Below are 12,436 nucleotides of genomic sequence, written 5' to 3' on the forward strand. Positions count from 1 at the left end.
TGACACATAAAGCACAGGCAACAAAAGCAAAAACAGGCAAATGTTCTTTGTTTCTCTTTTATGATGCTTCTTCTCGTTCACTACTTTAGGCACTTGGCTGCCTGTTACCCTACAACATTCCCAGCAGTGCTTGTGTCAAAGCCTTTGTACCCACCATTTCTATTCCCTGCAATGCTCTTCCTCTGGATATCTGCGTGTCTTTCTCTCTTATTTTATTAGATGTCTGTTAAAATGTTGCTCCTCTGAGGACTTTGCTGATTGCCTAAGCAAAATGACATTCTCTGTCTTTTTTAAAAAGTCCTCTTCACTTACTTTATACTTTCCCCCTCAGGTCATTTAAGAAACACTAGTGGGACAATATTGTATGGGTTTATTTTCTAATCTATTTCCCCAACTAGGATATATTCGTGAGGGCAAGGATTTTATTTTATTCACTTCCAAATAAATTCTCAATTCCTTGAGCATCTGACATACGGTTAAGTTCAATGCAAATTTGCTAAACCGGTGAAGGGGTGAGACTTGATGGAGTATTTATCCTGTTGTTTTAGTTTGGGGTGACTTTTTAAGTCATCTCAAAAAACTTTTCTACTTCCCCATTATGACTCCAATTTTTAAGAAGTTTTTTTTCTAGTTGGAAAACTTTGCTAAATAGAATTTGATTCTAAGAAAAATCAAAACCCTATCCTTTTACCCTGTTTGAAAATAGTAACTAAATTCTAAGAAGTATAATAAGTTCCTGATATTCCCTGAAAAAACCTGGAATGGTTGGAAATATAGCACATTTTATCTTCATTTTCTTATTTTGTTATATTTATAATGTCTATGCCACTAGTGGCTCTTATATGAGAACAACACAGCTGCGTTTGTATGTGACAGCTGGCTGATGGCTACACTCCATCACTAGCTACATAGATCTTTACTTCACACATGTCCTTAACGTTGATTATTCAAATTTGTGTTTAGAAAATTACAAATCCTATGTGGTCTGGACCTTTATGTTTGCTCAAGAATAGCTAACACCTGGAATGTTAAATCTGAGAATGACATTCATATATTTCAAAATGAGCTTTGTGATCCTGTTTCAAATATTAAAATGTCATGGCTGAAGGCCTCCTTGGAGATCATCCAATTGCATATTTTATAGATGGTGAAACAAGCACAGAGTAAGGAAGGACTGTGTTTACTAATTAACTTAGAGTCAATGGACTTAGGTTGCAAATAATAATGTTAAACCAAGGATATCAGTATTTTACATGAAGGGGCTAGCTGTATATAAATTAGCATTTATCAGCAACACAAATCCAATGTAACAAATAAATAGATTTTCTGCTATTCAGTTTTCCACAGTATTTTTTTTACTCCTTTGTCATAGATAATTTGAAAATAGCCTTTAACAACTGAAGAATGTTGAAAGAAATAATAATTTATAAATTATCCTCTAATGAGGACAACTTATCCCTGTAATGTAATTAAGAATACTGAATTTTATTTCTCATAAGTAATTCACTTTGCACTTGTTACCCTTCACAGATACGAAGGAGGTATTGTAGTATTGAGCACTGAAAAAACCATGTCTAAAGGATTCTCAAAATCTTTCAAAGTGCCAACTGTCTCCCTCTCTCAACCTCTCTGTGTGTGGGCCACCCAAGTCGATTGGTCACATAATGCTCTGAGGTTGAAGGAGCGTTGGTTGTTTTGATGGGATGAGAACTGTGACTAAAGTTGACATAACATAGTGCCAAGCAGAGATAACACACTGGTATCTTGGAGTCAGAAGCTCTCAAGTACCATCCTTGTTCTTCCACCAACCAGCATTGTGACTTGAGCAAGTCGTCTCCAGTATCACCTACAATTGTCCATCTCTGAGTCAGGGGACTGTACAAGATTAATTCTCTGTCTCTGTGAGCCTTCCAGGTGATTAGAACTGTTCATCTGTCCACCTCCAGGACTCGCACTTCATGCACACGGAGCCTGCTCTAGTGCCAATTTCTGAGTTGCTTACCTGGCTAAGTGCTCCACTTCTGAAAGATTCCCCATCTTTAAGGTTTTGTGGGCAAGAGCAATGACACGGAATCCTTGCACTGTGTAACTCTTCAGTTCCTGTGGGAAATTCTTGGGCACTGCCAGGGTAGAAGAAACAGGTAAGTGTAAGGTCATGTTGAAGGCTGGCCTAAGCAAGACTCCAGGACACAGCCATTGTACCTTGTCTTAACTTTCATTCCATAAAAGTCTTTAATAGAAAACTTAGAGCTTCAGCTAAAGGCCACAAACAACTTCATCAGTGTGTTCTTATTATTCTGATGGAAAAAATGTCAAAGCCGTGCTGGTCATTTACTGCGTTATGGATGGAATGTGTCCCTCCAAAATTCATATGTTGAAGCCTAATCTCTAATGCAATAGTATTTGAAGGTGGGGCCTTCAGGAGGTAATTAGGTCATGAGGGTGGAGCCCTTGTGAATGAGATTGATGCCCTAAGAAAACAGATCTCCCTCCACCATGTGAGGATACAGGAAGAAGACAACCATCTGCAAACCAGAAAGAAAGCCCTCTCCAGGAACCATGTCGGGCAACACCTCTCTCCTGGCCTTTCCAGCCCCCAGAACTGTGAGGAATAAATTTCTGTTGTTCAAGCATGCGGTCTATGGTCTTTTGTTATAATAGCACAAGCTGACTCAGACAAACTGGGTGTCAAATGCACCGACTGGGTTCAGTAAGAACAGACCTCAGGACTAGGGGTACTTAGATAAAATGAGAGAGACAGCTGATCTTCTAGATCAGGGGTCAAAGAAAAAATTAGGATACACAGGCGAAATCTGGTGTATAGCTTGTTTTTATAAATGAAATTTCACTGAAACGCTGGCATGCCCATTTGACGGTTCATTGTCTATGGCTGCTGTGAGGCTTCAGTGACAGTGTTGAGGAATTGAAATGGACGCCACATGATTGGCAAAGCCTAAAGTAAGAACTATCTTGCTCTTGACAGAAAAGTTTGCCAACTCCTGCTTTAGGTGAAAGATGACACAATGCCAACATCTGTGTGTTTTAGCATGGCACTCACAACTATGTTTATAAAATCTTCATGATTTATAATGTACCTATAAGGGTATTAGAGGGAACCACAGAACAATGGGAGGTATAGTAGCTTAGGTGGCAAATCGACTAAGTTCTATTCTCCCTTCCACTTCCATGTGGACCTTAGTCATGTTCAGTCTCCCTTCTGCACCTTAGTTTCTCATCCATAAAATGAGAAGTTCCAGATCTGTCTCCATTCATTTCAGACTTTCTGTAATTCTAAAATATTCATGGAGGTGGGAATCTAATTTCAAGAAAGTTCTTAGCTCTGTATTTCTAAAAATGGGGTAGGGTGGTGGTGGAAATCACTGAAGATAGTATTAGCATAAGTCAAAGATTGGAAGTTGGGAAAACAGGAAGAACTGAAAGAGCTGCCAGGAAAATAAGTGCCAAGTGACAGGCCCAAATCCTTACTGAGAAAGCAGGGACAATAGATACCAGTTTAAATGTCAAGAAGATGCTCAGTTGTACCCGTGTAGCTGAAACAAAACAAACACAGTATATGTTGTAATCAGTGAAGGACAGAGTTAATGAGACCTATGCTGAAGATCAAAGACAGAAGAAAAGGGGCTACTTCTAAGGTTTAAAAAACGATTCCCAATAGAGAAGTTAAAGGAATCATTTGCCAAATCTAGAGTTCTCTGCACAAGTTGATGGCCATCAGCAATCATAAGGAGAGTCTACATGAAAATCAGAAGACAAAAGACCAATTTTATCCAAATGAACTCATTTGAATGCAACAACATTCTTATAAATCTGGCTGCCGCTTAAAGAGTGCATATGTTTATAAGACTAAAAAGCAATACAAATAAGCTCAAAGTCTGGCCCAGAAAGATGAAATTGCTGTGAAAATGATAAATTGTCTTGCTCTAATACCATTGAATTTACTCTGATCACTTTTATTTCTAAGATATTTATCTTTTCTATATTCTTCTCCCATCGATCTGATTCTCCCTGGAGGTGACAGAGCAGCCGTGTCTGCATAACTTACCTAGCGTCCAGACCTCTCCATTTCCCTCATTCACACCTCCCCTAGTTCTCTGACCCTCAGTAGCTCCCTATTCTGGCTTCTGTTGCAAGTTTCACATCTTGTCTCCTTCCCAGATGCCCCACTGTGGTTGTACTTTTCTTACTGCACCCACAGCCAGATATTTAGTCGCTGCCTCCGAGCCTTGAAATTATCACCCCTGCTTCTTAGGATCTACTGGGCCTACTTTGCACCTACCCAGGAAACAAGCAGCTCTACGTTCATTGATTGTGAAGCTTTCTGTGTTTGTTGGCTTTATGTATTTGGTCTCGGCTGGCTGCAGTGGCTCACACCTATAATCCCAGCACTTTTGGAGGCTGAGGCAGGCGGATCACTTGAGGCCAGGAGGTCGAGACCAGCCTGGCCTACATGGTGAAACCCCGTCTCTACTAAAAATACTAAAATTAGCCGGGTGTGGTGGCATGCTCCTGTAACCCCAGCTACTTGGGAGGCTGAGGCAGGAGAATCACTAGAACTTGGGAGGTAGAGGCTGCAGTGAGCCGAGATCGTGCCACTGCACTCCAGCCTTGGGGACAGAGCAAGATTCTGTCTCAAAGAAAAAAAAAAAAAGTATTTTACTTCTTGAAAGAGAAAAGTGTTAGTACCTGTTTCAGGTCTGCAGAACCCGGCCACCATTTCTGGGGCACCCTTCGTGTAGACATGGAAATGATTCTCCCCAGCTAGCTGAGCGATCACGGACATCCTCTGCAGGCTCGAAGAAAATGGAAACTGGCGCAAGGTGATGATGGCTTCCACTGGACTCTGCAAGCCCATCAACAACAGGGAGCTTAACAAGCTGCTAAGTGATATTTCCAAATGCATAACAACAAAAAGGCTTTACTGTGCAATGAGCCCAGAGACATCTCGATGTAGTATATTTGTCACAATAGTGATTTTGTGTGTGTGTGTGGCTGCCTTAAAGTGACTCCTTCAACAAGTTGTCTGGACTGCAAGGACCTTCCCCTGGAGAAATCTTAATCACCTTCCAGGCCAAGCTCACAGGTCATCTCCTCTGTGGTGCTTTTATCTCCCAGAAACAGTATTCACTCCCATGTCAGCACCCTTGAAACTCTTTCTTCAGCCTTGATTATAGCATTTGGCACATTGCCTTGCACTTATTTGCACCTATATTGATTTTTCTACGAGTCTACCTGTTCCTCCAACCCAGAGCCAAGTGTGTCTTGTTTTGAAGCCTCTGTATCTGCTAGCACCTAGCACAATGCCCTAGCATACACGGGTAGTGTTTGTTGAATAAATTAATAGATAAATTCAGAAATGAAAGAAACAGCAAACCAACTGTGGAAACTGTTAGGATAAGGCAAAATAATAGGACTATAAAAATATGTGAAAGTCAGAAATGTTTTACCAGCTTTATGGGGAAAGAGCTATGTGATGTAAAGAAGGAAATCGTACCTTACTGGCTTTTGGTCCTGGTTTTATGATGTTTGAAACTGACATCCCAAATTTGCAGGAGTCTACATTGCAATCTTCCATTTTCTGTTATAAAATGAAAACATTCATAAGATTCTTTGAAGAAAAATAGTAAGAAAGAAATATCTCTTATTTGCACAATATTTTAATCTTTTCAAAGCCATCTTTACATATTTTCTCTTCCAGGCCAATTATCTTAATACTGTCATTGTCAAATTTCTGTTGTGTCGATTTATATTAGGGGCCTTATTATAGAATGTCAAAAGCCAAAAATATTGTGAATTCATTTTAAGAAGTAATTGATGGAAGAAGTGCTAGCTACAGCTCCGTGGATCTTTCTAAATGATTAGATCTAGTAATCGGAGGAGGGATTAAGTGGAGATGTAGTCTCCAACATTGCCGAGCACCATAGCTCTCCTATGGGTTAGGATGGGGTCCTGAGATAAACATGGGACTAGTTCTTCATACTATACCTATGCTACTAGCCTAATTGAGTTAACTAGGGAGTTGGTATGTCAGCTGCTAGCAAATTAGAAAGCCTGTTTGAAAATGACTTGTATTCTTTGGATATTACAACAGAAGTTAATACCTCTGAGAATCCAACATTAACCAATATTAAAATATGGGAAAGACAGTCATATATATAAATAGTAGAGGTCAGAAAACAGGAGATAGTATCTGGTTTCCACTCTGCCACTTAACCTGTTTAATCTTGGGGACACCACTTTATTTCTGTAGATCTCAATTTCTTCTGAAAAATATTCTGACATCCCTTCAAATGCTAAAATTCTTGACAGTCTAAAAGGACAGTTTCCCTCCTCTGTATGTGGAGTGGAAGGTTCCCAGTTACCAAAAGATACTCAAGATGGCTTCTGACACAGCTCTAAACTCAGTGAATAATCGTGCATTTTTATGCTTTGTTTGGGATGGATACAACTATTCTTACAGATGGTTCTTACAGAGCTAATACTAAAGATTTATATTCCCAAACAAGTATGTTATTTCCAAAGATAGATCAGCCCTCCTATAATGGAGAGGGGGATGTAATTAGGGCCAGGACCAAAGCCAAATATAAAACGACCCTGCACAACTCATCACCGTGTCAATCCCAATGATTCTGTTAAGGACACTGCTTATAGTAAAGACACTGATTCCTCTCCGTTGAGATCCAGAGAATTGGTCACTATGTCAATTTTTTTCCACAGCAAATGCTCTGTTTTAACTTACTGATATCAGAAGTTTCCCTTTTTACCAGGTTTCCTCTTTCATTGATTTGCCCTCTAGAAAGCTAAAATTTCCCTATTATACATCTTTGTATTAGCTTCTTTGTCAGGTGTGCTTCGTTTCCCTGCAATCATTTGTTTCCATTCTTTTGCAGCTATGTTTAACTGCTGTACTGTATTTTATACATCATTGTACATAGCTTTAGGATGTTCTTTGGAGGCAGCAGGATGTAATTAACTAACCGGTTAATTAGTGAACACCCTCTACTTGTTTGGCTCTTCATTGTGCTCAAAGCCCCTTTAGATTCATAGTCTCAGTGCTCACAAGTCTATGAATGAGGCATTATTACCCCAAATGTACAGATGAGGTCACAGACTCAGTCCTGGCTCTGGCTTTGTGATCACACAGCTGGAGAGTGGTGAAATGCAGAGGGTTTTCCACTATGGCAGCCTCCAGGATGGGTTTATATCCTTCCGTTTTCATTCACACTCAGCTCAGGAGATTGAACCAGTTGGAATGCAGCCCTCCAGTTTGGTGTCTAGACATGATTTACAATACACAGTCGCCACCAGCCACTTGTGGCTATTTAAATTTAAACTATTTAAAATTAAATCAGATTAAAAATTCAGTTTCTCAGTTGCAGAGCCACATTTCAAGGGCTGAGTAGCCACATATGGCTCGTGGCTGCTCTACCGGAGAACACCGCTTTGGACTGCTGTTTCTCTGATAGTGTTTTGGAAAACACTGATGTTTTGGAGAACATGCTGGGTTATGGGTATCAATAAGGTTTTTGAGGTCAGATAGGTTTGGTAAATGCTGCATTTCATATTCCCTCTTGAATATTCACAAAACACCACAGTATGTTAAAGAAATCATTTAGTCAAGAAATGAGTTTAACTTTGTTTAAGCAACAGTTCCCAAGTTTGTTCAATAATGGATGCCTATTTTATGCAGCACCCATTAACAGAGCTCTTTGGGGCACAGGTTGGGAAGTTCTGATAGTGTTACACACTCATACATACATTATTATGAACCTTCTCCGTATTTTAACAAAAATTAGAAAAGCTTCAGCACTCCCAGTAAAGATTTCTTCAGGTTCTCATCTTTCCATTAAACTATCACCTTACCCAGGCAGTGCCCTCAAACATTTTGAGGTCCAGAGGGTCTCCCTGGATGGTCCCATCGAGAAGGATCAGAGAGTGGCAGCTGGCCATGGCCGCACACAGTGGGCCCCATGGCACAGCCTGGCCCGAGGCAAAGCTGTGGGCTTCCTGGAAGCTGGTAGAGAAGGTAACGTTAAAGTCTTTGATAAAATCATTTTGCGCATTCTGTCCCTTAAATCTTACTAAAGTGGAGCTCCAAACACCTAACGTTCATGCTCAGAACCTTCCCATGGCTCTCCATGCTCCAAATGATAAAGTTCAAGCCCCTTAGCCTGGTATTCAAAGTCCTGTCCACTTCGGATCTACCTTACCTTACAGTGTCCACTCCTACTAATGTCCTTTATGCCCTGTACTCTAGATCCAGATTAAACTTCTTGCTATTGCTATGCTTGTCCAGAGACTTCTCTGCCCTTAAGGCCCTGCCCACTTGGTTTATTTATTTTTTAAACAGGGTGTTTTGCCTACAGAATTATCTTTATAAAAACATTTCTTTGAGTTGGATATGAATTTTGTTCTCAACAGAATTTACCACTGGCCAATCAATAACATAGTTTCAGAGGCTTTGGATAGAATTGCAGGGACTTTTGTCATATTACTTGAAGCCAGCCCACATAATGGCAGCATTGTGGGAAGGCACATAAACAGGCAGCTCGGAGTCATACCTGCAAACTCTGCAGAGCTGTCCACAAAAAGCCACACACCCTAGGCAAGAAGTCTCTAGGGCTACTTAGGGAGCAGGAAATTAGGGATAGAAAAGAAGGCTGCATGGATGCGGAAGCGTTTCTCACTACTCAGCCCTTTAGAGTTTGCCCCTATTTCCTGAAGCACCCTGGACATCCCACCTCTAAAGCCAGTTTTTCTCTTTGATAATACAAACTGGTATCTTGTACCTTCCTCTCCTCCCACCTTACAGCTGAATAGTGATTGTGTATAGTTGTTTCTAGTCTCCGAAAACCTACAGAGTACCAGGGACAAGGGAGGAAGATGGAGTGGTGGAAACTGTGGACATCTTTTTTCCCTTTCACTGCTCTGACTGATAGATTCCTCGCCTGTCTGCACGAAGGGCTGGCTGGGACATCTGAGCACCAGGAGCAGAGACACATGAGTAGGGTTAAAGCTCAGGTGTTCCTTGTCACCCAGTCCAGGGTATCTTCTGCAACATCACACTGCTTGTCTGCTGTGACCTTGTGCCATGCTTTACCTGGCCCCTTCGTCATCTTGGGAGTCCCCTGCAAAGTGTCTTCTGTCACTGACAGCAGCCTCAGCCACTGTTGGCACCAAAATAGGGTACTCAGAGCTTAAGAGCAGAGGCCATCACCGCTCAAATTGAGAAGGCAAGTCTTAGCCTTTAGGGAAGGAGCTAGAAGCCACAGGGAGATACCATGAGGAGATTCATCCTCCAGGGGCTCTGTTTCCCTTCTGTAGCTCTTTCTGGAGTAGACATCTATGTGATTGTCCTCTCCTCTCCCTAGTGCCAACTTTTAGCCCACAGCTGTAAAAATTCTAGCCGCACGTCCCTCAAAACCTATCTGAAGTGCCATCTCCTTCAGGTGGCTTTCTTTGATTCACTAAATTTCAAAATTAATTTGTCTTTATCCACCATGTAATTATATAAAAGTCAGGACTTTGTGTTATATCAAATAATCTCTATTTCTTCTTCTCCATTCTGACATTTCTGCCTTAATAGTAACAATTTTCATGGCCTCTGTTGTACATCAAAGGTGTGTGTATTTGTATCTTTTTATCCCACTAGACTGTGAAACACCACCTGCCTGCACTAGCCACCCAGGAAGTTTTGTAGTTTTTAATTAAGCGTGGTCTTCATTTCACTCTTTTTTCTCTGTTTTATTCATTTAGTTTCTTAATTATCCACCTCATCCTACTCCATTTTTCATGGAGATTTTGAAAACCTACTTTTCCTTTCTCATTCTGAAATTAGAATTCATTTAAGCAAGTTAGAATAATTAGGAACTAGTTCCAGCCAATTACTGTATATATTTTTTGTGACATTCATCCCTTAACACCCAAAAGATGGATTTGAGTATCATCCAGGTAACTACACCAAACACACCTTCCATTTTCACATAAGAGGCCTACCAGTTGTCAGCAGTAAGGACAGTCCCCCAGAGGTCCAGCCCATCTTCTGTGAGAGTGCCAGTCTGAATAAAAATTAAAATCAATATTAGCATAAGATTTAAACCTTTTAATTATATTGTAATGTAAACAAAACTCAAGCTTCTAAGATATTATAGTAGATCCGGTAGTCTAAATACCTTGTTTGTAAGTACCAAATTTTAAGTCAAAGAAGAGTACCCACAAGAAAAATTAAGCAGGTGATACATGATCCCCAAAAGACCGTGTCAATAATTAGGTGATTTCAGTTACTAATGATGAGGAAAAAATGAAAGTGTTTTGTTTTGGTTTGGTTTGTGTATTGCTATGACCGTTGCTGTTGTTAATCAGGAGAGGTTCAGTACAAGAACCAGCTCGAGTCTGACTTTTAGTTGTCACCTGTTATCTCACTGAAGCAGAGCTCAGACATTTTTTTTTTCTTCATTTTCAAGACTGTTCAGTTCACAGTTTGCCATCTGGTTCACAGTAATTTTCTAAAAATATGGGTGACACAGTGACTGTCCAGATTGATAATGAAATGTTGATAAAGGGCTTTGAGACTATAGAGAGAAAGTAAATGCTAATAATAAATATTAATGAATGCCCATAAGTGAGTTTTATTGTTGGATCAAGGGAAAAATAGTTCAGAGATTTGATTCGCCATACTATGGGAGAGTATTTGTTAGATAATGTAACAGAGAAAGAAAAATGGAACTGAGTACTATCACAGCACTTTTAATTTCTTCATTGCTTCCCAGGCGTTTATTAAGTACAGACTCTGGTGTCTCGATGCAGTAGGCTAACAGTTTTAGGTCTGCTTAACACCCTGAGTAAGTGGAGTTGGCTACAGCTGCTTCAGCACCGCCAGGGCCCACCAGAGCTTTGCCAAGCATGGCAGAATACCCTGTTTCAACACTAAGATCCAAGTCTCTGACACTACTTTTCAAGGCTATCTCTATAGAAGACACTGAATTTCCTAGTTTTCTATAAAATGGCAACCTCCATCATTACAGCACATCCATTAGCATAATGCTTTACAGGAAAGTGTTTACAATGCTTTCCATTTCACAACTGAGTTAACAGGGTGGAGGCAGGTTAGAGGTGAAATGAGGAGCCTAAGGTCATAGTGGCCTGTACGTTGGAGAGGCAGAACCTGGATCCAGCCCTTCTGGAGTCTTCCACCAAACTAGAAAATGTTAAGTGAATCATACAGGGTATGTGGAAAGACAAAGCTCTCTCTGGGTTTCTAGATTAAATAATTAAGAAAACTTTGTTTCATTCATTTATTTGAACTTCACAAAGAAGGCACTAACACACAAGTAAATTATTTCTTAAACAACAACTTTTTGAAAACGAGCTATTTGTTTCATTTCTCTCCTGCATTTTATAAAGGACTCCACCATGTTCAGTTTCCAAATCACCTCAAGTTGTTGCATTTCAAAAAGAGTTTGCAACTTAATTCAAACTGATATGTTTTCCTGATGATGTTTTTAAACATCAATATTTTGAACATGAAAACAGAGATGATACTGCAGCAAAACAGAAATTAGACCATGTTATCTCTCTATGAAAATGACCCCTAAACAATAAAACTAACCATAAATAGAGAGAAAACTAAATTACAGTTGAGGTTCTAAGGGGAATAAGATAGAAAGAGAAAACCTCTTAGCATAAATACAAGCCCAGGCTTGGGCTGAATTGAATAAAAAGAAAGAACTTGTCTTACAGAAGTTATAACAAGCCGATAGAAAATAGAAATATATATGAGAACAAATGGACTCAGAAACCCAGTGACAGATATCTCCGAAACTGGAAATAACACTAGATGAAAATTCAGTTAATGGCAGAGTGCTTCCTTCCAACATGATGGTGATAGAATTTTATAATGTGAAAGCTGGAAAGAAACTCAGAGATGATTGTGGTTGAATCTTCTTTTCTTAAAAAGTCACACAGAGATGGGCCGGGCATGGTGACTCATGCCTGTAATCCCAGCACTTTGGGAGGCCAAGGAGGATGGAGCACGAGACCAAGAGATTGAGACCATCCTGGCCAACATGTTGAAACCCTGTCTCTACTAAAAATACAAAAATCAGCCAGACGTGGTGGTGCGCACCTGTAATCCTGGCTACTCAGGAGACTGAGGCAGGAGAATCACTTGAACCCAGGAGGCGGAGGTTGTAGTGAGCCAAGATTGCGCCACTGCACTCCAGTCTGGTGACAAAGCGAGACTCCATAAAAAAAAAAAAAAAGTCACACAGAGACTTAGTACCAAACTCTGGGGTAGATTTCTCATTTTGCCAAATTTCATTCAAGAGTTTTTTGCACTGTCACGTGTCATCATGCCCTGCAGAATTTGACCAAGGACACCCAAAAGCAGCCTCACCGACAGCCTGGCAGGTGAGGACAT

At 40.3% G+C, this 12,436-nt stretch overlaps 1 protein-coding gene across 2 annotated transcripts in view; it reads right to left on the bottom strand.

The window, feature by feature from the left end:
• Window positions 1-12,436, bottom strand: part of ATP13A5 (ATPase 13A5) — a 52,097-nt gene that overhangs the window by 13,802 nt on the left and 25,859 nt on the right. For both annotated transcript variants that reach the window (XM_058434946.1, XM_058434945.1), the window contains 5 exons: window positions 10,015-10,076; window positions 7,882-8,032; window positions 5,513-5,596; window positions 4,705-4,861; window positions 2,003-2,120 (listed from right to left, as the gene is read on the bottom strand). In XM_058434946.1, the coding sequence (XP_058290929.1) occupies window positions 2,003-2,120; window positions 4,705-4,861; window positions 5,513-5,596; window positions 7,882-8,032; window positions 10,015-10,076 (572 nt within the window). The remainder of the gene's footprint in view (window positions 1-2,002; window positions 2,121-4,704; window positions 4,862-5,512; window positions 5,597-7,881; window positions 8,033-10,014; window positions 10,077-12,436) is intronic.

This window comes from Hylobates moloch, unplaced genomic scaffold, assembly GCF_009828535.3.
Source record: "Hylobates moloch isolate HMO894 unplaced genomic scaffold, HMol_V3 SCAFFOLD_112, whole genome shotgun sequence".
Classification (NCBI taxonomy): domain Eukaryota; kingdom Metazoa; phylum Chordata; class Mammalia; order Primates; family Hylobatidae; genus Hylobates; species Hylobates moloch.